This window comes from Cavia porcellus, unplaced genomic scaffold (genome assembly GCF_034190915.1).
Source record: "Cavia porcellus strain 051 isolate PalLab524CR breed Dunkin Hartley unplaced genomic scaffold, mCavPor4.1 scaffold_26, whole genome shotgun sequence".
Taxonomy (NCBI): Eukaryota; Metazoa; Chordata; class Mammalia; order Rodentia; family Caviidae; genus Cavia; species Cavia porcellus.
In genome coordinates, this window is record NW_026947509.1 from 6352253 (window position 1) to 6378641 (window position 26389).

Genomic DNA, 26389 nt, shown 5'->3' on the forward strand with positions numbered 1-26389 from the left:
ATGAGTTGGGTTTTCTGAACTAACACTGTTAGGTCTGAGAAGGGGAGATGGGGAAGGAGTGGAGTGGAGTGGAGTGGAGTGGCCGGGGGTGGCTGCAAAGATAAGAAGTATAAAATATAAGTAACCTTTATTTTGGGAATGCGGGGAGAGACCCCCCGGCCCCCGGGGCGCAGCATCTCCACCCCGGGGCCGGCGAACTCTCTCTGGAACACACTCTTCTCTTGAACACGTGGAGTGAGTCACATAAGTATCCTCGGTCTGGGGTGGAACCTAGGGGGTATTAGGGATGTACAGGTAGCCCATTGGCACATGTTTGGCGCCAGAGGTAGGTTACTAAGCGCAGGGGTATAGGGTTACAGGTAAATTCCTCAGGGGCGGGGGAGGCAGGAGTTCTTTAATTCCGGCTGAGGCTTCTCCTGGCTAAAGTGTCCGGTCTGGGCCAGCAACCCTTTCAAACACCACAGTATTCGGGTTTAACTGCAGAGTTAGCACTTGGTGACAAATAAGTGGGTTTGGGGCAGCAGTTCAGGCGCTCGGCCTCAAAAAGGTGGAGGAACCTGAAGCAGCCTGCAGCCTGCACTGTCCAAAGGCTCAGCATGGCTCTCCTCCGTGTCCCATCTCCTGACCCCAGACATCGATGTACCTAGCGGAGACTTCCTGAGCGGCTCCTCCTTGAGCAGAAACCCTCCTCCCCAGAATTCAGCTGCACACAGAGCCCATGTGAATGATACACGTGTAAGTCAGATCCCCCGAGACACAATGCTTGTCATAAGGGAAGTCCAGGAACAAGCTAAACAGCTGCGGTGGACGCCTGGTCCAGCAGACCAATGCAGCAGAGTACTCGGCAACACTGTAAACAAAGATATCCATGCCATGAAACAACCTCTGAGCTACACCACTCAGACCACACAAACCAAGGGAAGAACAAGTCCCAACTGCCATCTGAGGAAGGAGGACAGGCATTTGCTTATACAGCTGCCTCCTGGTAACTGGGGGAAGAAGATTCTAAAACACCCACACACACCTCCAACTCAGCGCACTCTCAAATTCCACGTGGAAAATGCACGTGGAATTTGCATAGAACTCACCCGCACCCTGCTGACCTGGAATCATCTCCGGATTACTTTTAAGACCTAACACAACCAGGGGCTGGGGATTTAGCTCAGCGGCATAAGCGCCTGCCTTGCAAGCAGGCAGTCGTGAGTTCGATCCCCGGTATCGATAAAAAGGAAAAAGACCAAAAAAAAGACCTAACACAACCTAAATGCTGCATAAATAGCTGTAAGTTTAGGGAATGATAATAAGGTATTCACTACAGATGTGCTTCTTTTCCTTAAGAATATTATCAGCTGGCATGGTGGCCCCTGTAATCCCAATGCTCTGGGAGGCTGAGGCAGGAGGATCATAAATTCTAGCCCAGCCTGGGTGACTGTTAGGGCTTAGGTCAGAATGATGCCCAAGGGCCTCAGACATGCACAGGTGCAGCTTTCTGCAAGTGAGTGAATTCCAGGGCAACACAGCCATTCTGGTGTGAGGAGCAGGGGCTGGTTGGAAGAGGCAGTCAGGGGTTTTCCCTCCTTAGCAAGATCCTATCTCGAAATTTAAAAAAACACACAAATGGCTGGTGATGTAGCTCTGCGAAAAGGCCCTGGGCTCAATCCCCAGGGCAGGAGAAAGAAACAACATTCAAGGCACACATAGTCAGCTGGCACTGAGGACAGAGAGGCTGAACCCACAGTCACAAAGCAGCTCTTCCCCGGCAACTCTAGGCTGGGAAGAAACGTTCTCGCTGGCTCAGACTTCCTGAAGTTTTGAAACTTTTACCTACTTGCAAATATCACCCATCATCAAAAATAAGCAACTGATGACTATTAAATCATCAGTTCTTTTTGTCTTTTTTTTGTTTGTTTTTTATCAGTACCAGGGATCGAACTCACGACTACCTGCTTGCAAGGCAGGTGCTTATGCCGCTGAGCTAAATCCCCAGCCCCAAATCATCAGTTCTTATCTAAATGGTTTCTTTCTGGGTAAACTAGTGGACTATGCCTGACTGTTCACCACCACGCGCTAACTGGACACCCCCTGTGTTTTGGCCTCTGTTCTTCAGTCTTACAGCCCACTCCATCAATGCCATGCCCACTCGATAAGCGGACCAGGGACGGATGGTCCTCACGGCCACTTATGTCTCCTCCTCTCAGAACAAAAGAAAACAGGGAACCCGAGCGATGGTTTGCTTTCAGTTGGCTGCCTGGCTAGCAATGGTGCCAAGCAGAGTCTTCCACTTCATAGGTGGAGACCAAACTCGAAAACTCTCGGCACAGTGCACAGCATCGGTGGCTCTGGATAAGCCATGCACAGGCCACTTGGGGTGGAGTGGTACAGGCTTCCCTCTGCAGGGCTATTCTCTCCTCTGTGCTCCGCTCGCTGTCCTAACTCCTGCTGGAGCAGGCTCCCAGGCAGCCACCTGCAGCCCCTGGACACCAACAGCCATACAACAATGTGGCCATCGGTTCCTCGACAGTGATGCTAGTTTTTGTGTGGAAGGTTCTTACACAAGGCTCTGTTCAACCCTTGCTGCAAACCCAAGGACCTGATCATCTGTTCAACCCGAACCTGAGAAGCTGCAAAAGTGAAAGAAACTGCAGGGATCACAGGGCTAGGAGTCACCCCCAGCTCTGTCATGCTAAGGCCTGGGGCCACCTCTCCAAACCCTCCTCCTGTCCCAGCAGCAAGATGCTCTGCACATACTCAAGGGGTCCCTTCAGGGTCCTCTCGAGCTGGTCTGCAGAGCGCTCCTTGAGCCCCGTCCCCATCGCCTGTGGCTCTCCAGTGACTAAAGCAGCAGCAGAAGAGGCAAACCAGGAGCTAATGAGAGTGCTTCCGGGGTGGTCAAGCCAGCCCCCCACTGGCCCTTTATAGGAAAGGCAACACCAGAGGTTCACTGGGGTACAGGAAATAGTGCCAGCACACACACTTTGGTATTTCCTTCCATTCCTCCCCAAACAACTTCGACAAATGGAGGTATGGGTCACTTTAGCAAATCAATCACGGAAGGTATTCTCTGAATATTACCATGGGGCACCAGGGGCTCTCAGGAGGACCTCAGCATCACAGCACCGTGTGAAATAGGCTGGAAGCTGACCAGAGAATCCATGGCTCTGAGCGGTGGGACACAGCTGCCACGCCCCATGAGGACCAGATGGAGAAACATCTGATGACTGGATTAAAATGTACAGAGTCCTTTTCGCCCAAGTTCAGATTGTTCATCGTATTCATTTTTATGGTTTTAGAGGTATACATTTGTAATACAGAAGAGTGGTTTTTGCTCTGGGGATCTGATACATACAAATAACATATTTTGATGATATCCAATCCCCTTCCCTTCTCTTCCCATCCCCACTTCTAAAGGTTTCCTACCGTCTCTCCCTTCCCTCCCTACCTCTGTTCCTTCTTCCCACTTTCTTCCTCCCTCCCTGCAGTAGCCACTGACCCCTTCCCCTAGAGACCCTCCCCTCCGCCACACCCCTGTAAAGGCAGTGCTGACCAAGGCACCATCCGAACAGGGGTGGCCGCCATGAAGAACACGCTCTGGATACAAACCGGATTAGAAGTATTTTAAAACAAAACAAAACAAAAAGGCTGGGTTTGAAGAAATGTTTCCTTTAAAATCTGTTTTGAGTATTCATTTCCACAGACGTTAGCACAGTGCTAGGAGAAACTGTCTGGAGCTGGGCCCCCTAGTATGTAGCAGGGCACTGCAGCAGGTGACGCGTGTGACTCTGGGTAACCCACTGCCCCGGGTGTCCCGAGGTTGGCAGAAGTGGGAAATTGTACCACGGCAGCGCCTACCTCACAGAGCCACCAGATGGCCGCCCGAGTGCACACACAGGCTGGGACCAGCGTGCCCAGGGCCTCTGGTCAGGTCTTCCCCGCCTGTGCTCTCCCTCATGTTCTCCGCGAGACTCAGCGGCTCCCTGCGCAGCAGTCCCTGCGCAGCAGTGCTTCCCACCTCGCCACACAGTCTCCCATGGGATACAGGTCATGCTAGGCGCAGGTCTTCACGTGACCTGCACTTCATATTACACACCACTTTCACACTGCATGATGTGAATGGTGATTTCTCATATTTCACACAGTATCTCCCGTTACATAAAGTCTTCCACGTTATACATAATATTCATACCCGGGACGGCTTTTCACATCATGTACGGTCTCCTATAGGCCATGTATCACTCTCATTTCACAAACATTTCATTTCATACATGATTTTCATATCGTATGATTTTTCATATCATGTATGAAATTTCACATCATATTTATTTCATAGTGTATGTATCAAATCATACAGCTCACACCAACATAGTATTTTATACCATATCACATACATATGTTGTATTTATTCTATTTCCAATCACACATATAACCTTTCATCCCATAGACAAATCCTTGCATCACACAGTTCACTTCATGCTTCACTCCACATGTGACTCTCATGTCACACATAATTTTCATGTCATCTATATTCCATCTGCTATGAAAAGCTACATATAACTCTCCACACTACACACATGAAATACTACAGTTTTCACATTACATAATAGAAAAATCATGCCAACTTTCACAATACTAACATTTCAGGTTATGTAGTTTTTCACACTATGTATTATTTTCCATATTTCATACTATTTTTCATACTATAATTTTCATAACATTTCACAACGTATGATGTGTCTGTCACATATAGTCTGTCATATATTTCACATCATGTATAATATTCTGTCATATATATTTCATATACAATTCCATATATGCAATAATTTTACTGTGTATAATTTTTCATATTGTATCTAATGTCATATTGTTTATAATTTTCATATTGCATATGATATATTGTGTATATTTCATATTGTGTAATTTTTCATGTCACACATATTCATACTATAACTTTTCATGTAATATGCAATTGTGGGGTCATATTAAATGTCTCATGCCATATATAAAATATCATATCACCTACATTTTTCATATCATAGATTTACATTTCATCATATATATTTCAGATCACATATTCCATATTACATGTAATATTTCACATCATTTAATTTTTCATATATATTTCATATCATACAATATTTTATATCATATATAACCTCACATCATGCATAACTTATCATGTCATATATATTTTATATTATACCTAATTTTGCATATGTGCAATATTTCTCATATATTTTTCAAATTTTGTATGATATATAACATAAAGTATAACTTTTCATATCAGATATTTCATATCAGATACAATTGTTCATAATATACACATAGGAACACCTGCATACAGTTTCATGTTATACATAATATTTCATCTCGTGTCTACTTCACTACATATATATTTCATCTCATATATTTTACAGCACATATGATTTTGTATAGTGAATATTTCATATCTAATTTGTCATATCCTTCATGTGCTGTCAGATATAAACTTGCATATCACACTCGATATTTTATATCACATTTCACGGCACAGCTCTGGATCGTATTATCCGTGTTTATACAAACACACACTCTTGCTCTCGTCTGCCTCCCTCTGTAATAAAAACACTGCCCCGTCACTTTACATCCCTGATGCACAGAAAGCACACTCACACACACGAGCAGGGGGAGAGGTGTTCTGTGACACAGGCGAGGTACCCCGTCATCATGTGACACACATTAGTCCTCATCATTCTGCAAGGAGTATCTTTGGGGCTGCCTTTACCTGGAAGTCATTTCCTTCATTGTCTTTGCAGGTTTTATTTATTACTCACATAAGTTACCTAATTTACTGGTTGAAAGGACTTTCCCTTCCAGGTGAGGAGTTGCTACTGGGATAGATTTCTTTTTTATCTTTTTGAGACAGAGTCTCACTATGCCATTCAGCCTGGCCTTGAGCTCACTCTGTCGCCCAGGCTGGTCCTGAACTCACAACGATCCTCCTGCCTCAGCCTCCAGAGTGCTGGGATGACAGGCATGTGCCACTACCATGCCCAGCTGGGACAGACTTGAAGTTCATGTCAGACATTTCCAGGGTGCCTCACCCTTGCGCTGTAGGGCCCGTCCCAGCCCACTTCGAGACTGGGTCCACAGAGCACAAGGAGGGTCAGGAAAGCACTCAGACTGAGGAGCTGAGGGAGGTGGGAGTTTGCTCAGGGTCCTGAATATTTCCCAGAAATCCTCATCAACTCCATGGCTCCACAGGGACCTCTAAATTCCTTAACTCTGGAGACTGAACTCTCCCCTAGCTCCTGTGTTTATTGATAATAACAGAATCCCCCAAAGGCCAACTCAGCTAGTATCCAGGCTCTCGTGTTAGTGAAGTTTGGTGTTTTCTAACTGGTCCCAGACAGATGAAGTTCACACAAGCCCTCAGCCAAACAGGGGAGACAAATCTGTATACATATAAATGAGTACACAGATGTTCGTGTGCCTTAAACGCACCTGCTTTATTTGAAGCCAGGCCTCAGTTGATAGTGAGCTGTCTTTGCAGTAATTATGCTGGCAGTTCACAGTGAGTTCTTCCCTATGTATTTTACAGAGAATTGGCAATTATCATTCCAGAGCTAAATGTTTTCGCTTTTATTATCATTACTGTTTTTACACATTTATCAGTCCAGAGAACTGGACTCTAGGATCCTAATCTAGAAGTAGAAGCAACACTATCACAACCCTCTGGCCGAAGGGCTGGAAGCCCTGTGTGCGGGGTGGTGATGCAGCTGAGTGCTGAGGAGCAGAGCTATATGGTGGACATAAAAGTAATGGGATAGCTGTAAGGTGGGCGGGGAGTCAGCTCAGCAGCACAAGTGCCTGCTGGGCAGCATGAGGGCATGAGTTTGATCCCTGCTACCAAGAAATAAAGAAGAGCATATGTAAGGAGAGCCACCCCATGCAGGCTTGGAGCTGTTTTTTAGGATGAAAGATCTAGATCATTTGATGCATTTCATTTGTTATTTGGTACACTGTTCAAAGTGTACAGAGAAAAATATCCTGAGTGTTTTCTAAAAAATGAAAATAATACAGTATGACTTACTTTCCTGAGTGATTATCAAAAACTACCCTTGTGTTTGTGTGTGTGTGTGTGTGTGTGGTCGAACTCACGACCTCGAGCTCGCCAGACAGGTGCTTGTGTCACTGAGCTGTATCCCCAGCCCCAAAAAGCCACCTCTTTCTCAATGTATATGTATTCATGTTTGGATAGAAATACCCCACTCAGGCTGCTGTGCTGCACAACTCCAGGGCATACCTGCTGCGTTCCAACCGTGCAGACGCTGACCCCAGGGTGTGCCTGTAGCCCACACAGGGAGTCAGTGGCTCTGGCCTCCACTACTCCACATGAGTAAACTGAGGCAACAGTTGAGACAACTCTATTCAAGCAATAGATTAGCTTGAAAAGTCACAATATCCATAGCCAATACACGTGGTAGCCAAACTGTGCTGGCTCCATACTGTCTCATTAGTTCGGCAGCAGCCACGTCTCCGAAGACCCCCTTCCCCATGTGATTCTGGGCCAGCATCGGCCACAAGTGAAATTCCTGTAGGACTCAGAAGACAAATGTAAGGTTCTAGGCCTAAGTCTGGGGCAGATAGTGCTATGACTGAAGGAAAATAGGGCAGCACGGGCCTCCACATAGTGCTCAGACCCAAATCATCTCAAGGACGCAGAGCCCCTCACATGACGGGAAGGCTCCCGACCATGAAGGAAGCCCTGCTGCCTCTCCTGAAGGGCGCACTAACTCTCCCTGCCAGCTTTCCCCAGAGGGGACTGCAACCGCAGACTAAAGAGGCTGATCATGCCCTGGGAACGGAGGGAACACCCATGCTGTCTCCACACTGACTATAATTCCTGGAGACCCAAACCCCACCACGGGCGGCCAGGCAGAGCAGGAGCCTCCAGAAATTAGGTGACCAATGAGCCTCTGGGCTGGGTGTAACTCCCAGGGGAACCAGTGGGTCCCCACTCCTCCTGCGGTTACCTGTGAGGTTCTGGGGCCCCCACAGCCCCTGCTGGGACAGAAGGCTTAGATCTAGCCAGTGGAGTAAGAGCTGGAGGAGTGGGAAAGAACAGAAAGAAGGCATGACAGCGACTTGGGCTCAATGGAACCAGGAGCGATCCTGCTCCCTGTAGAGATTGCAGAGATCAGTGGCTCCACACAGAACTTAAAAGACACAATAGTGGGGGCTGGGGATTTAGCTCAGCGGCATAAGCGCCTGCCTTGCAAGCAGGCAGTCGTGAGTTCGATCCCCAGTACCGATAAAAAGGAAAAAGACAAAAAAAAAAAAAAAAAAAAGACAGGATAGGAATTCCTAACACAGCTCCGTTCAGCTCACCTATATGGCCTGTGCAGAGCACAGATGTATCTTCGATAATGACAGTATCTCTCAAAACTCAACCCACTGGTAATTCCCAGGACAGCGCTATTTTAGATGGCATCTTCTTGCAAGATCAAATCAACACCCTGGTCCTCCCGGACTCGGCATGCCGCTCTGGCCTGATGGTGCATTTTATCCCTCTAACCTGGGAGTGAAACATTTACAGTATTGTGCTGCTTCTCCCAGTGTCCTGCCTCAGTCCAGCTACATCACAGGCCCGGGGCGGAGCCGGGTGAGGCTGCTCACAGGACATCGTGTGAGCACTGGAGAAGGTTTAACAGCACCTTTGGCCTCTGTACCCCAGATGCCAGGAGTTCCCCAAGCCCCACCTGTAACAACAAAAGCAGATCCAATCCCTGGCAAATGTCCCCTGGGGGCAGATTTAGTCACCTTCCCGTCCACAGGGCATCACACTGGTCCTCATGTGGGGCGACATTAGGGACCTGGGGAGCCGGAAGTAGCAACTGCTCCGACAACCTTCCTAAGGCCCTGCCACTGGCATAGGGACACACAGCCCGCAGGAATTCAGGGCCTGTCTCCGCAGCGAGGCTCCCAGCCTCAGGGCCTGGCAGATGTCAAAAAGGCTCCTCCAAGGACAAGAACAGGCAGCCGCAGCTGGGCCCTCCTTGAAGAGAAGGCGCCACTGGCTTTGGAGGTAACACACACCCTGCAGCCTGCTGTGCATGCTTGCTGTCTTTGAAAGGGGCTGAGGCAGCAGAGCTCTGCCACAGGCCTGGGCTGTCTCGCTGCAGCTCAGCCATGGAGCCCAGGGCCCCCGGAGTCCTTCAGAGAGGCCTCAAGTCCTGGCAGGCCCTACTGAGAAGCCCTTTGTTCTCTACAGCCAAACGGGTCTCAGGGGTCTTAGGATGTGGGCCATGGTCCTGAGAAATACAGTCCTGAATGCCATAGTCCAGAAGCTTCACATACTGACTGATGACATCCCTACAGGCTAAATTCCTGACTGATTAAAATTCTGCTACGGGCCTGGGGGTTTAGCTCAGTGGTACAAGTGCCTGCCTGGCAAGCTCAAAGTCATGAGTTTGACCCCTGGTACCAAATAAATAAATAAAATCTGCTATTTATATCTACAAAAAATGATTTTTAAAAATTCTTATTTGCATGTTTTAAAAGGGATTTATTTGAAAACTTTTTGTAAGGACAGAATGCCTCCCACAGCACAACAGCAATATTAGCAGACATTTTTGCAAGCATAAAAAACAAAGTACCAATGTAGCTGTGCTGGTCTAATAGTTAGGTGTACACAAACCGTGCTCACTGAGAAACAGTTCCAAAAGCCAGGCGTGTGGACACCCAGCACGGTGGCTGGGCACCGAACGACTCCAGCCTCCTGTCCACAATCACCCAAAATCCGTGATGAGCACCCCCACCAGCCCTGGTCACCACTGCGTGCATGGTCACGGAAAAGCAGAGGTCTCAACAAGTGTTACCCTTCACAGATGCAGACAGACCCGAGGGCACTGCTTCTTTCATGGAGGAGGATGGACGTTTCTGTGTCCATACTAGGCTTACAGCCAAGTCAGTACCAATGTGCTCTCGTGGACTCAAATTTGCAAATTCGTATAAACTCAGAACTCTGGAGAAGCCTGTAACATACATTTCTAATTCTTGAAATGATGTGAAGATGAAATATCTAGCATAGTGAATGGTAAAATAATAATAGCATTAATGCTGACAATTTAAAAGAGGAAGAAAAACCATGAAAAGAAAACATAACCCCACTAGGTGTTCCCCTCTTCTGAGCCAGGCTCTGAGTCACTGTGAGGACTGAGAAGCCCACCCTCCTCCACCCACCGTCACCCTCAGACTTGATGGGAAAGTACTGCGTCCCCCTATCCCACTGCCCAGAGTCACTTTCCGACCAGGGTGCTTGCTTCTCCCGGCCTCACGCAGCCTGGATTCATGAAAAGCTCCTGGAATGCCATGCAGACAGATGATACGTTTTTAAACCACCAGCTTGCAAAGCTTTGTTCCACCTAATGTGGGTTCGAACACACACACCTCTTCCCACAATGTCTTCCCTCACTTTCCTTTCTTCCCCTCAGTGTAAACTGTGTCTTCCAAGATGTCAGCTCTCAGGAGCTCAGCTTCAGGATGTTAATACTTCAGGATTGTGATTTTTGGCATTTTAGACAGTAAAGATTTCAATATTCAAGATGGTAGTGTTCGGGATTGTGTCTTTCAGGACTATGACTGCACTGCTACGGCCACCAAATTGCAATTCAACACGAGCTCCACATGACGGACCCAGGTGTTGTCTGACGCATCAAGCCAAGACTCGGGGCACACACAGCACCATGCGGCTGCCGGACGGAAATGGTGAGTGCCAGGCAAAGTGTGAACACGAGGTAGGTCACAGGGGATGCCCTAGCTCACACCCCTCCCTCATTCCTTACTCAGTCAAGATGCAAACAGATGGTCTGGAGGGATTCTCTGTGACCAAGTGATGAAGAAGAAAAACGTCGAGCCCTGTTAACAGTTGGTTTTGCACAGCCTGTGAAGCCGCCCAGAAATGGACGGTTGGCACACTACCGGAGCAGCATGGAAGGAAGAGTGTATGGTGACCCCTCCCAGTGAGCAGACCCCTGAGCTAGAAACAGACAGGATGCAAAGCACGGATCTCCAGAAAGCACAGCCTGGTGCTAATGGCTTGGCTGGATGGTCAGAGATTTAGACGGTTAAAATGCCTTGAAAAGTAACAAGCAGGAAAAGGTAGGTGAGTAAATCTCCCTGACTGAGCACTGCAGGTGGAAATGGTTGCGTCCCTAGCTGAGTTGGTGCACGTCACTCAGCCTCTTCCTCCAGCCACCTACTCTGGACACTGAACAGCCTTCTGAGATAAATAAACATTAGCAAGGATCACGTTCCATGCAGGACTGGTGACATGGCCTAGCATTCCCCGAGGCTCTGCTGTCATCTGCACACAACACCACAGCCCTCCAATGGCACCATCCCCGAGGGTTGGGGGAGAGTCTGGCCCACCAGCGGAGGACAGGCTGGCTATACTCACCACCCCATCACAAAAGGCATGGCGCTCGGTCCTTACCGTAATGGACAGGTGCCATAGCTACAGATTTGCCTTCCCTGCTCACCATGCTTACTGCAAAGGCCCAGCCTAAATTCTGCCATTCCACATAGCACTGCTTCCGGGCTAAGAACTCACTTAACAGCAAATGAAGCACACCTGTGGGCTCATGCATGGGGGACGCAGCTGTCTCACTACATTCTCTACACTCCGGAGCAGCTGGTGCAGTGGTCAGAACTGCACGGCTTTTGAAGCTTTGACCCCAGGGAATGGGATACAGCAGCTCGCAGAGCTGGGGTCACCTCTGCTAGGATGCAGCGTGCACCCTAACTCAGTGCTACACCTCCCACAACCAGGATGCGTAAGCCTGGGAACCAAGAGCCAGGTGGAAGAGGCAGCAGCTGATACCCTTAAGGGCACATTAGTGAATTCTTTTCTAGTCCCTCCACCCCTGGCCCTGGCTGCTTCTAGAAGTCTTAGTGGCTAAGAGGAGAAGAATGCTTCTCCCAGATGTCACAGGAATGGTCCTGCAGACTGTAAGCTGAGATTTCTTCAGCACAGAGAATCAATAGGCAAAGAAGGAGGTCACCATCCTGGCGGGGTGGCTGATCCCAGCTCTCCAGGGAACAGTGGATGTAATGCGTAATGACTGCAGAGAGCAAGCGTGTGAAATGTGGAGCCCTCTGGGGCCCCCTCCCTGCACTCCGGTCAGGCGACAACTCGATGGAAAATTATATGGACCCAGTGTACACAGCCTCCTGCTGGCCCAGACTTTCAGGAATAAGGGCTGGGCTACTGCACCAGGCAAGGGATTATAATCAGATAAAATGCTTGCTGATGGCAAAGAGAGCTTGGAATTACTGTTAGGAGGTAATTATAAATACCACCCAGGATCACGTGACCAGCTGCAAAAACCAGGTTCTTATTTCGGTATGAATACACCTGGGTACATATCAACAAGTTCTTGTCTGTCTTGTTACCCCCTTTCCCATTCCCTCATCCGCCATGAAAGGGTTAACACTAACTTTTAAGTTCACACTGAAGTTGACACAGGACATAAAAAGAGAACACAACTGAGAAACGAACATTACCCAAAGAGGATGCTTTTGGTATGACTAGGCTAGCTGTGACACATTAGACAAAAGAATAATTCTGCTATTATCTTTAATTGGAAATTAAATGTGGGTAAGAGAAGCGCAGGGACATCCTCTCCTTAAAAGGGATGGCAAAGTGACAGAAGCTGGCTATGACGTTTCCAGGGCATGGAATTCTTTCTCCCTGTGGTCCTCAGTTAGAACTGGCCACATGAGAGGTAGGCACCAGATGTGGATGGCGGATGTGAAAATGGCAGCCATTCACGCGCTCCAAAGGTCAGCACAGGGCCAGACGCGGCTGCTGCTGACACAGCGATGCGCTGGCACATCTGTGGGCTCCACTGCCACCTGCCCCAGCTGCTCTAACTCCTGGGCCGGGTGCATGGACAGCTCTGTGACCAATGGCACCAGCTTAGCCTGCAGGGCACCTAACTGAGAATGGGAAAACTGAGAGATGTGCAGGAGCAGCTGTTTGTTCTCTGGATTTACTGCCCCTCATCCATCTCCCTTCCTTCCTGACTCCGGGCCCTGTGCACCCCGGCCTCTGGGTATCGACCTGGAAAGGCAGCCATCCACAGAACCCTAGCCGGTTCCCGGGCCTGCCCTGCCCTGCAGCTCACGGCACCCTGCTCCCGATGAGCCCTGATTCAACAAGCAAAAGGATGCTCTCACTTTGACAAGGCAGCTGCACATGAAACTGAATTTCTAATTTCAGCCACTATTATGTAAACTTGACGAAGGTGAAATTAATTTCTCTGAATAAAAAGCCCCATACCTAGCAAGCATTATTTTTAGAAACTTCAAGAGAAATATATTTCCTTAGAGAAAAGCAATACAAAAAAAAAAAAAGAATTGGAAGAGCTTCTCATAATTCCACCAAAACTTTGCTCAGGAAACCATTACTTATCATTTCTAAGGGCCCAAAATGTAAGCACTATGATTCAGAAAAGACAACCGTAGAGAAACAGTAGACTCCAGCATACACCATATTATCAAATTATCTTCAATCTGCGCATCTCTAACTTAAGATCTGTCTTTATATTTAAATGCACTGAAATCAGTACAGTCTCCAGAGAGCTTCTGTGCCCATGTTTGAAGCACTCACCAATCCAAGTGCATTTGTGCTCAGTCTTGAGCATGAAGGTATTATCAGTTAGGGCCAGGGATACAGATCAGAGGCCCAGCACCTGCCCGGTAAACATGAGGTCATGAGTTCGATCCCCAGTACAAAAAAAAAAAAAAACAAAAAAAAAAAAAACAAAGAATGAGGGTATTAATATAAAGAAAACACAAAATAGGGAAAAAGGAAGCTGGAAGCTCACGAATTCAGCCGTGGGTTTTCATGACTGTGAGACAGGAAGAAGGTATTCTGATCTGCAACTGCATTTTCTCACCGCCTTGGTTTGGGTTTGGATTCCTTGGTTCTTCGGCATCCACCCCAGTACTGATGGTACCGCAGTAAGCTCAGCTTGACATGCATCCAGCCAGACACGCACTGCCCTCCCAGTACAGAGGAGAAACAGCCCAAAGACGCATGCCATACACAGGGACGACGTGGGGGGGGGGGAATCCCAGGGGTGTCTGCTCTGCAGTCTGGGCTCTTAACCACCGCACAAGCCCACGGCTACACCCCTTCCAGCGCAGCACATCCCACTCACACGACTCCCCTCACCTGTGCCTGCTCTGACTCCTGGGCCCAAAGCCAGCTGCCCGGAACGCAGCCTCCAACCCGGCTTTCTACACGGAGTACAGGCATCTCAGGAAACCGGGACGTTAGCCGTTTCAAACGCTGGCTTGGTAAACAAAGGAATGTTGAGTCATGGCTGAAAACAGAGATTTTAATAAGTGAAAACCATGTGCAATCTTGAAGTGCACCTAAAACTCTGACACAGTTACATCTCTCGCTGTTTATGTAAGTGTAAAAACAGTTGCAGTTCCCATTCTGCTCACAGGCATCGCGCCTGCACCCCACTATTAACACTGCTGCAGCCCCAGCTGGGGACACTTCTGCTGCTCCCTGCAAAGGCAGGAATCCAGAAGCAGCTTCCCAAGGTCATAGCTGACAAACAGCAGCACTGGGATCTGAACTAGGGCCCTGCTTCTGAGCGTGAAGCTGCACTGCCCGGTGTCTGAGCTGTGGTACGGGAGAGTCGCTTACTGTACTGCAAGACTCAGTGGGGAGACGGAGCCCCTGAGCCTGTACTTTTATTTCAGAGGCACCAGCCTAAAATATTCCCTGCACTCCCAAGAGTCTTTGCTCCAGGGCCGGTCAACATTACATTGAATACAAGAGTCCTCGCAGAGCGAAGGAAAACATCTGCCTGAATTCTACAAACACAGCCCTGAACTCTCTTGGAGACTTCCTAGTTCTTTATTCCCGCAAGTACAAAGGCACTGCAGCGGAGGCACACCACAGATCACAATAGATGTTTGCTCTTTAAGTCATTACGTGCAATTTAACATTGCCTAATCAAAGCCTTCCTCTAAGATCTTCAGCTACAGTAGGTAAATCTAACCAGTCCCAGTTACCCCCTCCTGATACCAGCTAAGAAGTAGATCAGCATAAATGTCAATGCACTTTCTAAATACATTTCTTAAGTGCACTGAAATTTTAGCTGATGGCTTTAATCTGTGCACATGGAAGTTCATTAACAGTGCCCAGAATCTTGAAAGCAAATCTGATACCTACTTACCACGAGCACCTCATTCACCCCAGAGATCGGGTGAATTCTCACTGTCTGTATATCCACCAAACACCCCGACGTGTCACTGTGCACTGCACTGAAGTCAGATGCACAGGACTGCACTTTCCAGCTGCTTACAACCTCGCCAGCAGGCAGTTCTGCCAACTCCAGGCACAAACGCTCCTTGCCTACCGTCGCCTGCCCGCAGGGCAATCTGTGAGCGCTCTTGGGCTTGAGGAGAATGAAACACCACAATTGGGTTTAAGAAAATTGCAGTGCAGTTAGAAAGCGCACACGAAACAGAACCAGCAATGTGTAGATGCTGGGCTCTGCAGGAAGACAGGCCTCCCCTCCCTGACATCACTGCTTCCTCACCTTGGTTCTTCTGCCCTTCCGGAGGGGAAGGCAGAAGCGAAAGGTGTAAGTGACCCAGCTGCTTAGTGGGAAAGGGAAGGGGACATCAGCCTTGGCTGGCGGAGACCACACACTGGCAGCTACGAATCCCTAGAGGGCCAGGGTGGGGGCAGAGGTCCTCCCTAGAGCACTGGCCTCACATGCTCAGGGCCCTGGGTTCAGGTCCCTGAACACACAGGCACGGAGCCACTCTCAGGTATGAAAGCCACCCGCACATCCTTGATTTCCTCCTCATTTATAGCACGGAAGCAGTAAACAGAAATGACTTTGCCAGAGGGATCGAGGCCAGGATTTAACAGTGTCGCTCAGTTTAATAACTTTTGTCTAGAAAAGTATGCAAGACAGTTCCTCAGTACCAACATGAGACTGACTGAGAGCCATAAAGTGGCAAGGTTAGGTGACTCACCCAGGGGAGCCAGTAACTCATGAGCACCCTCGATTTCCTGACCTCTGTCCTAGGCTCCTGCTCTTTTCATTCCACACAAGTGAGAGACTATCTTCAAAAAGCAGTAATACCCCTCGTAAAGCCACCTAAGTTAACAGGTAACAGATAACTAAACCAGGAATAAAACAGCTGCTGAATAATTCCGCACCCACCGTATTTGCCTCTAATTAAAACCACAAAGGCTGATGCCCTTCAAGACAACCAGTGACTAGTTCCAGCATTGCTGAACCCTTCTCCCAGGCCCTTCCTAGTTGAGTGAGTGTTTTGTGGTGACTGCAGGCTTCTCCAACCCTACTCCTTTTTAATTTTTTTTTTTGTCTTTTTTTCATTTTTATCGGTACCAGGGATCGAACTCACGACTGCCTGCTTGCAAGGCAGGTACTTATGTCGCTGAGCTAAATCCCCAGCCCCTCCAACCCTACTCCTAGCACACAGTACCCAAGTAACCGGTATGCGTGACTGCACTACGAAACGTGAATCCTAAACGGTATCAAAGGAGACTGACTGTCGTGATGTTTGGCAAAGCAAAAAGGAAGACCTTGTTTGCACAGTCGGAGGGGTAGAAGGCAGGCTCCACTCTGCACACGGCAAAGGCAAAGCCCAGGGAACTTCCAGCAGAGAAGCTGGGCAAGGGGCCGAGTCCACGGAAAAGTACTCACAGGAGGCCCTGGAAGTGAGAAATGAAGAGCTGAATCGGATATCCAGAGCGATCAGGTTGCAGGAGCGATATCTCAGTGGAGACTCAGCAAACATCTCCGCTAGACCAGGCCAGCAGGACGGAAGGCCACAGAAGGCAGGCTGAGGTCCACACTCGCTGAGAACAAGGCTCTGAGGTGCCTAACTCAAGTCTGGCCAGGAGTCCCTGAATCCGCCCAGCACTTCCCCTTCACCCAGGCACAGTAAGCTCTTCCAAGGCCGCGGCGTGTGGCGTGTCGAGGTGGCTGGATGGATCCCTTTCCACCTTCCTGTGCTACTGTCTCCAGGCTCAGTCACCCGGAGCAGGGAGCAGGTTTCACCTGCCTGTGCGGCCCTGTTCCATTGTGATGCAGTGAATGAGAAGGAAGCAGAGGCGCGCCCTCTTCTCCAGCCCTGAAAGCTGAGCCTGCCTCCCACCTTGACCTCAGACTGCTGCTCAGCTTCTGTTTATTCTCTGCACCAAACCATACTCAATGACACCTTCCCAGGAGGAAGACTGGCCTGCAGTGAAAGGCAGAGATGCTGGCCGGCTTTCAGTGCCATGCGCTTCCCACAGATGTGGCAGGTGGAGGTGAGGCGCCACCCATTCCTCACATGTGCACCCCTCAGCTCCAACCCCACCAGCCCTGGCGCTTCCCACGCTGGCAGTACCTGCTGAGGGACTGGCTCCTCCTCTCTCACCCCACTCTGGGTAACCATCAACTGCAAGCCTTAAGATTCCTTTTCATCGGCAGGACTTGTAGGGGACTGGGGATTTAGCTCAGTGGCATAAGCGCCTGCCTTGCAAGCAGACAGCTATGATTTCGATCCCCGGTACCGATAAAAAGGAAAAAGACAAACAAAAAAGAAAAAAAAATGCTGTCATCATCATCACATAAATCAGGGGTTTTCAAAGCCTAGTCAGGGGACTCCGGTATCCTACGGTTTGGGGAAGGAGAGATTCCTGGATTTGCCTCTGGAGCACCCGAGAGCTTGGAACGGCCAGCACCGGGGCAGGGGAATCCAAAACATTCTTCCCTTACAGACTTGCTCGGCTAAGGATCAATGAATAAAACAGACCTTGATTTATAACATCATGAAAACTAAAAACATGGCACATATGATGTAGGTAGGGCAGGGTCTACAGAAGTGGCGCTGCAAGCAGCCTGTGTCCTCCATGAGTGGTTACTTTAGTTCGGAAGGAAAAGGGAGACCGCCATCAGCTAGAGAGCAGGGCGACTGCGGTGCAGAGCAGTCTCCGGACCCCACCGAGCACTGCGGACGGAGCCCACAGGACAATGACTGTGACTCACACGTGGGTCAGACGAGCACCCATGCTAACAACTGAATAAAATGATGGGAAATTTTGAAAATATATTGGATCATAATAGTACAAACTTTTCAGGGATTAGTAAAACACTTTTAATATTATACCATATAAGTAAGAAGTTAGCATGAACTGAATGATTATAAGTTCAGCTTATGTAGATACTTGATTTCAACGACTGCCGTGGCTAAAGAAAGTCCCTCACACGCATGGAAGCAGTGGGCCGTCTCATTCAATACTGTCCTCACTGAATTACAACCCTCATATTTTAATCCACCTGCCAATTATATGAGCAATTTTATAAAATCCCTGAAGACAACTAGCAATTTTTAAAACCTAATTGTTTTAATAATTATAAAAAATGGTTTCCAAAATATATAGCTTTTGAAATGGAAAACTTACAGACTTAAATTCTGCACATTTTCAAGCGCACAGACCTAAGAGGTTCAGCAATGATACCATTTACAGTAATAAGATCACATTAAGTACAGAAATTTCTGAACACATATTTTCAAAAAGCATATTACAGTATGTACGGTATAGTTTTCCTTCAATAGACAGGATCTTGTGAGGAGTTTTCTAGGGGGAAAAACACATTTTTAATTGCATTGTGAAACTGGAAGAAAATAAGCAAAATACCCAAGGACAAAATGAACATAAAAAGCAAAACACCAAATGCCAGCTGAAAAAGACCACAAAAGCCAAGTTTCCCTGGGGTCAAATTCTAAGCCAGAACCCACATCAAAGTACAAAAGCTGACCGCAAAGTCCGTGACTGGGCAGGAGGACTGGCAGGTTCCCGGGGGCCCCAGGGCTGCAGGTTCCCAGCAGGAGCAGATGTGAACCCTCTCTGCAGGACACAGCCTCAACTACTGGACTCTTAAGTTGCATACACGCAAGATCACGCCGAGCAGAGTTCACCATCGAAGACCAGAGCACGAGGAGACACCAGATGGAAAACACTCAGCGAGCACCAAACATTCACATCTCCAGGGACTTGACACAATCAAAGGACCCCTGTAAATAGCTGTGTGTTAAATGTTTAAGGAAATAGGAGAAAATCATTTAAAAAGTACCAAGAGATTATTTTCAAAGGCCAGAGTGGTTTGCAGAAAACCTTGAAACGTTTAGAATTAAAAGAAAAATTGATGAAATAAAAATTCAACACATAAAGGAAGAGAAAGGGGAGGTGTGTCCAGTGCTCTGGTTTTGGGGGACTGCCAGAAAGACTTGTTTTTCCATGCAGACAGAGCTCAGCGAACTCTGCATGTCACTGAAAGTCGAAGAAACACACAGCGTGCAAGACAGGATGGGATAGACAAAAGCTACAGACAGACAGAGAGCCACACAGCAATGCAGGTGCTTCTCCACCATTAGTTACGGCAAACGCAAGGGCGCAAGGCTCAACCAGAAGCCACAAAGTGGAAAAGTGGCCTCGAGATTCAACTCCAAGCTGTCTACACAGGAATATAGATTTCAGGACACAGGGGCAGCAACAGTACAAGGATAGAAAAGGCTATGCCACACAAGCAGTAACGGAAAGATAGCAGTGAGGGCCAGGTTTATAGTAGATAACAGATATTAAGTCAGAAACTGTCAAAGAGAAAGAAGGATGCAAGGGGCTGGGGATTTAGCTCAGCGGCATAAGCACCTGCCTTGCAAGCAGGCAGTCGTGAGTTCAATCCCTGGTAACGATAAAAATGAAAAAGACAAAAAAAAAAAAAAAAAAAAAAAAAAGAAAGAAAGAAGGATGCATGTCACATAGTGACAGAGGGTCATTCCCACGGAAAGGATAATTGTAAATATATTTACACCCAACAGCAGGATCTAAATAAATGAGTCAAACACTGATGGGACCGAAGGCAGATACAGAGAACACAATCACAGATTCCACAGAGGGCAGAACAGCCAGGAGGAGATCAATACAGAAACGTGGACTCGGGCAGCACTACAAACCGAATGGACCAAGAGAGCAACGGAACATCCCGCCTTCGTGGACACACAGGGCCTCGGGGTGGACAGCAGAGTCTCCTCGCCCACTTAAGTATCCAGACTGAAATCTAGACTGAAAGCGTTCCAATCATCTTTTCTGATTACAACAGAATGAAACTAGCAATAAATGGCAGAAAGAAAATGGAAAATCCACAAACCTGCTGAAATTAACACACTTCTGAACAACCAGTGGGTCAAATAAATCAAAGGGGAGATTAGAAAATATCTTAAAACAAATTTTAAAAATATACCAATGTGTATGAACAAGGGAAACTTTGTGACAGTGTCATTTAAAAACCTGCATTAAAAAGGAACAGTGCTATGATAACCTAGCTACACTTCAATAATTAGAAAAAACACCCAAAGTAAAAGAAAAAATAACAAAATAATAGAGCACAAGTAAACAGAACAAAATAGAAAACAAACAAACTTTTAACAGTTTTCTTTAAAGATCAACAAAATCTAAACCTTTACCAAGATTAACTAAGAAAAAGACAAGATTCAAGTAAATAAAATCAGAAAGAAGAAAGAGATAGTAAAACTGACTGCACAGAAATAAAAGGGGTCTGGAGACACTACCATAAATAACTGTACGCCAGCAAACTGAGTTAATGTAGAAGAAAAGGATGAATAGAGACATATATAACCTACTGGGATGGTTAGTTCAGACAGAGGGCAAGATCTGACTTCTAGGTGTGTCTGTGATGATAGTCCTGGAAGAGAACAACATTTCAGCAGCAGGCGGAGCAAAGAAAACACCTCGTGAGTGCAAGCGGGCACCATTCAACCCACTGAGTGCCCATACAGGGTAAGGAGGTACAGGAAGGGTGGGTTCCCTCTACCTGGGCTGGGGCATCCATCCTTGGCTGTCGGGCACGGGAGCTGCTGCTTCTCTGGACTTAGACTGAACTCTGCTGCTGGCCTTCCTGGCTTATACAGTGTTCCCTCTTAATCATAAACCAAACTTCTCCGCCTCCCAAATAGCACCAACCGAGCCACATACTAAATCTCCTCCTGTATATCACTGTAAATTCAGTTGTTGTGTTTTCCTAGAGAATTTTAACAAAAACCTACCAAGACTGAATTATAAAGAAGTAGAACATCCAAGCAGATCTGTAACTCGTAAAGAGATTTAATCAGTATTTAGAGATCTAACAAAGAAAAACCTAAGACCAGATGGCTTCCCTGATGAATTCTACCAAACATTAAAGGAAGAATTAATATCAATCTTTTTCAAACTCTTAACAAAAATTCAAGAGAACACTTTCTAACTCATTTGATAATGCTGGTATTACTTTGATACCAAAGCCTTAAAAAAATGCTACAAAGAAAGAAAATTACATGCCAATATTATTAATCAATTTAGATGCAAAATGTCCTGAAAAGAAACAAACAAAAATCTAGCAAACCAAAATCAATAGCATATTAAAAAGATCACACACCATAACTAACTGGGATTGATGCTTGGGACACATAGATGGTCTAACATGTGAACACCAGTGTAATATACCCACTGACAGAAGACTAAATCCAATGATCATCTCAAGGGATAGAGCAGAAGCAGTGGCCAGAACCTGATACCCTTTCATGATAGCAATCAGCAGTGAAGAGTTGTAGACCAACATAGTACCAATCACAAGAAGAGCCCACAGCAAATAACATGCTTGATGGTGGGAAAAACACTTTCCTCTACCATTAGGAACAAAAAGCCAATAACTGTTCTCACCTCTTCTATTCCACACAGTACTAGACGTCCTAGCTACAGCAGTAAGCAAGAAATCACAATGAACAGGAAGTAACAAATCAGGAAGTAACAAATGAAATTATCTGTTTATAGATGAGATTATTTACATGTAAAACCCTAAAACTCACACACACACACACACACACACACACACACACACACGCGCGCGCACACGCACACACCTGGAATTAATAAATTCAGGAAAGCCTCCGAATACAAAAAATCTACATAGAAAAAAATCAGTCACATGTCTACACACTGACAAGGAACTACTTTAAAAGAAGACTAAGAAAAGAATCCCACTTACAAAAACATCAAACAGAATAAATACTTAGGAATAAACTTAACCAGGCCAGGAAAAAATTTGCACATGGAAATCTATAAAACACTGTTGAAAGAAATTAAACATAAAACAAATACATAGAAAGATAGCCCAGGTTCATATGCTAGGAGAATTAATAATGGGTCCATACTACTCAAAATCATCTGCAGGTTCAGTACAATTCCTATTACAATCCAATGGTATTTTTTATAAAAGTAGAAAAAAATTTCAAAATTCATATACAACCACAATGGGTCCTGAATAGCCTAAAAATTCCTGAGAAAAAAGAAGCTAGAGGTCTCATACTTCCTGACTCCAAAACATATTTCAAATGGTAATCAAAACAGTACAGTATTGACATAAAGACAGACATATAGACCAAAGAACAGAGTAGGGAGCCCAGAAATCCGACCCCTGGATATAGTCGAATTCCATCAGGAACATCAAGAAAACACAACAGAGAAAGTTCAGTTCTCTCAGAGGGTGCCGAGAAAACTGGATACATGCATGCAAAAGAATTATATTTAACCCTCACTTTTGTCATATAAAAAATCAAAGCAAAATGGATTAAATATTCAAAAGTAAGTTGACCTATAGAACTAGAAGAAAACACAGGAATAAAGCTTTATGACATTGTCCTTGGTGATTATTTCTTGGACATGAGACCAAAAGCTCAGGCAACAAAAGTGAAAATAGATGCCTACACGAAACTTCGCATAGCAAAAACAGCACTAGGATGAAAAGCCCACAGAATGGGAGAGAATATTTGCAACTCATATATATGATAAGTTAGTATCCAAAATACATAAGGAACTCCTACATTTCAACAGCAAATGAATAAATACACTGATTTAAAAATGTGCAGATAACTTGAATAGACATTTCTCCCAAGATAACAGATACATGAAAAGAAGGTCAACATCACTAATTAGCAGCTGCAAAGCTACAATGAGATATCACTTCACATCCATCAGGATGGCTCTTACCAAAAAACACAAACAAAATAACATTGGCAAGAATACCACAACCCTTACGCACGAAAGACTGGAGCCCTTATGCACTGTTTTTGAGAATGCAAAAAACTGGCATTTGATAGCAAACAACAACACGGAGCTTCCTCAACAAATTAAAACCAGAGTTAACACGTGACCCGGTAAGTCCACTTCTGGGCACTTTCCCAAAGGAATTAAAATCAGAATCTTAAAGAGATATTTACACTGTCATGTTTGTCGCAGCGTGATTAACAAATAAAAGATATAATACAATATAATGAATATAATGGACCTCAAGTTTGAGACAGGAGGATTGCCACAAGCTCAAGGTCAAGCCTGGACCTCACTGTGGAACCTTAGCTCAAAGAAAGAAAGAAAGAAAGAGAGAGAGAGTAGGATAAAAGAAGTCTGCCTACATGCTAGCATGAACTCACATTATAATATATTTTATTACGACAATATAATAAAAATAGTGTGTTTAAAACAAGTTATTACAATAAAAGACACTGCCATTAATTCCCCTCCAGAAGCTCCTGCTGTTTGAGCACGTTGCTCCCATTGTTCTTGGCACTTTTCTGTTTTTCCAATTGATCTTATTGTACATTCTGACATATATAATGACCACATTCATCATAAGGAATTTTTACCCATGCATAAGATCTTAATCCTCTCTTTGCTCGTTCCCCTTCTTTCCCTTGTTCTGAAGTCCTCTTCTCTCAGTGTCACCAATTGCACTGTCATAGTTGCCTCCGTGTCCTGGATCAGTTCAAAGCATTACCCACCATGGTCACTCAGACTTCAGGGAAGCCCCACAGGACACCAGACCTGGCCAACAAAGCAGGGGGACACTCTGTAGTTCTCTACGGCCCTGTCTCTCTGTCGATGGCTCTGGCAGCAATCTTCACCATACTTCTGTTCACACTATGCAAGACCCTCACAGCAGACGACGTCCAGAACTGCTTCGGAAAGTGGCATAAACAGCAGGATAAGTGCACGTGAAGGAGAAGGAACATTCTGAAAGGTGTTCGTAGCTACGGGTCCTACTCTGTAATGATTTTACCACGTTTTCACCATCTTTTGTCAGTTGTCAAGAAACAGCCCAACAGTCCATCAAAAGCTAACTGGATAAAGAAATGGTACACACACACACACAAAAGGATGTGAGTCCTATGAAAGAAATCTCCTCATATACTAAACCTGGATAACCCCGAACACACTCTTCTGTGGAAACAGGCCAGCCACAGGAGACGAATACCATGATTCCACTTACACGTGATATCAAATGCAGTTAGACTATCAAAGCAGACAGTAAGAATGCTGGCTGCCGGGGTAAAGGGCCAGCGAGGCGGACGGTTATTTTACCAAGCATAAAGTCATGTGACATGAAAAACATTCTAGAAATCGATACCTTCAGGTAACAACATTCTACTGTATACCTAAAGATTTGTCAAGGGCTCATCCTGTTATGTTTTTTATCATAATTTTTAAAATTCAACAGATGGTTAAGGGAGATTTAAATACAACTGTGGAAAACTCTAAACATATTACACAGGCGCACACATCGACTACAGACTGCAATGCAGAAAGACAATAAAATACGAGAAAGACAAGACTGAGAAGTTAAGACAAATGGAGATACACTGTGAAATTTTAGTATGTGCCGTCACAGTGCAAGAAACACAGAGAAAACGGAGGCTCAGACTATTCACAGAGAATGCTGCTTGAGGCATTTCCAGGACTGATGAAAGACACACATCCACAGACAGCAGATCAAGACAAACTGAGAGCGTGTCCTTTATCAGCAAAGTGAACTGGTGGGAAAGTTAGAGAAAAGCGGAGGCATATGGAGGAGTTAAATCTAGTGTGGTCTAATTAGAGTATAAAAGGGGAAATGCCAGAAGCAAGGTAACAATCAAAAAGATAACAGATGATGATACACAGAAATTATGAAAAACATGAATACAGAAAACAAGCAAGGCAGGCGTGGTGGTGCACACCTGTAATCTCAGCACTCAGGAGGCTGAGACAGGAGGACTGCCACAAGTTCAAGGTCAGCCTGGGCAACATAGTGAGTTCAAGGCCAGCCTGAACCTCACAGCAGGACCTGTCGAAAGAAAGAAAGAAAGAAAGAAAGAAAGAAAGAAAGAAAGAAAGAAAGAAAAGCACAGAGTAGGATAAAAAAGTCCACATCTAAATGCAGTACAATGAAACAACAATAAAAACCAAAAGGCCTGAGAGACACAAAGGTGGCCCGCCGGTATCAGATGACATCCAAATAGCAACAGTGGAGCCCACAATGGAACGCCATTTTCTGAGCAGTGAAAGAAATGAAGCTATAAACCTACAGTCACACAGTAAGCAAAGCTGTCTTTCAAAACTAAACCGAAACATGCTTTGAGATTTTTAAAAAGCAAATTTATGACTGACGACCCTTTTCCAAACAAATTTCCAAAGATATTCACCAGAAAAAGAAAATGACCCTAAAGGAAACCCGAGATGGAAAAATAAATAACAACAACAATGACAATTCCTTAGGCTGTTAAAAAGGAAGGGTTCATGACAGCATGCAGGGCACTGCCCAGCACAGACATTAAAGACGGGTCCTCTCCAGCAGGTCCTGCACAGCCCTGCCTGGGCCTCCGGAGCCCACTGTTGGGTGTGCACAGCACTCAGCCATGTAGGATGATGCTGGCGGCGGCCACCCCAGGTGTCTGTCCAAACAACAAGCCACATGATGAAGGACTTATAATTTGGGGGTTAAAGGGAAAGGACAGGGTACTGCAGGCAGAGGAAGTGGCAAAGGTTCAGAAGTGCGGGTCAGGAAAGCACCATCTTTCCTCCCTCTGAAGAGCACACTGAACATTACGGAGGTGCTTTTGAAATGGCTAAGCCAGAGACAAAGCATTCTGGGAAGCAATTGCACAGAACGGCAAGAGTGGGAGATGTCGGGGGCTCTCTACAACCATCACAACCGGTCACTCGACTTCCCCCAACTGCAGCCCCCTGCGTTGTAATAGGTGACGTCCACCCTGGCGTGTGCATCCCAGTGAAGACAACAAGCACACGCAAGGAAGTTACAGGTCACTGAGCCAGAAGCAGGGTGCGCGGCGACGGCACTGTGACGAGGAGGCTGCCAGCTGCCAGAGGCAGTGCTGAACAGACATCGTCCTCCTCCCCTTCACACTGTAACAGCGACTCCCGCTGGCCAGGCACTGACAGCCTCACAGGCCGCCCGACTGTCATGACCAGCAC

The 26389-nt window shown here is 46.4% G+C and overlaps 1 protein-coding gene across 4 annotated transcripts in view; it reads right to left on the minus strand.

Moving 5' to 3' along the window:
- Nucleotides 1–26389, minus strand: part of Mark1 (microtubule affinity regulating kinase 1) — a 117617-nt gene that overhangs the window by 87532 nt on the left and 3696 nt on the right. The window contains exons 1-2 of one of the 4 annotated variants that reach the window (XM_023566874.2): nucleotides 15237–15265; nucleotides 14216–14366 (exon numbers count right to left, since the gene is read on the minus strand). The exons of 2 other annotated variants lie outside the window; for them this stretch is intronic. In XM_023566874.2, the coding sequence (XP_023422642.2) occupies nucleotides 14216–14366; nucleotides 15237–15250 (165 nt within the window). In that variant the 5' untranslated portion in view covers nucleotides 15251–15265. Of the gene's footprint in view, nucleotides 1–11470; nucleotides 11488–14215; nucleotides 14367–15236; nucleotides 15266–26389 lie in introns of those variants that run through there. One more of the 4 variants, XM_063236688.1, reaches the window with a different exon arrangement.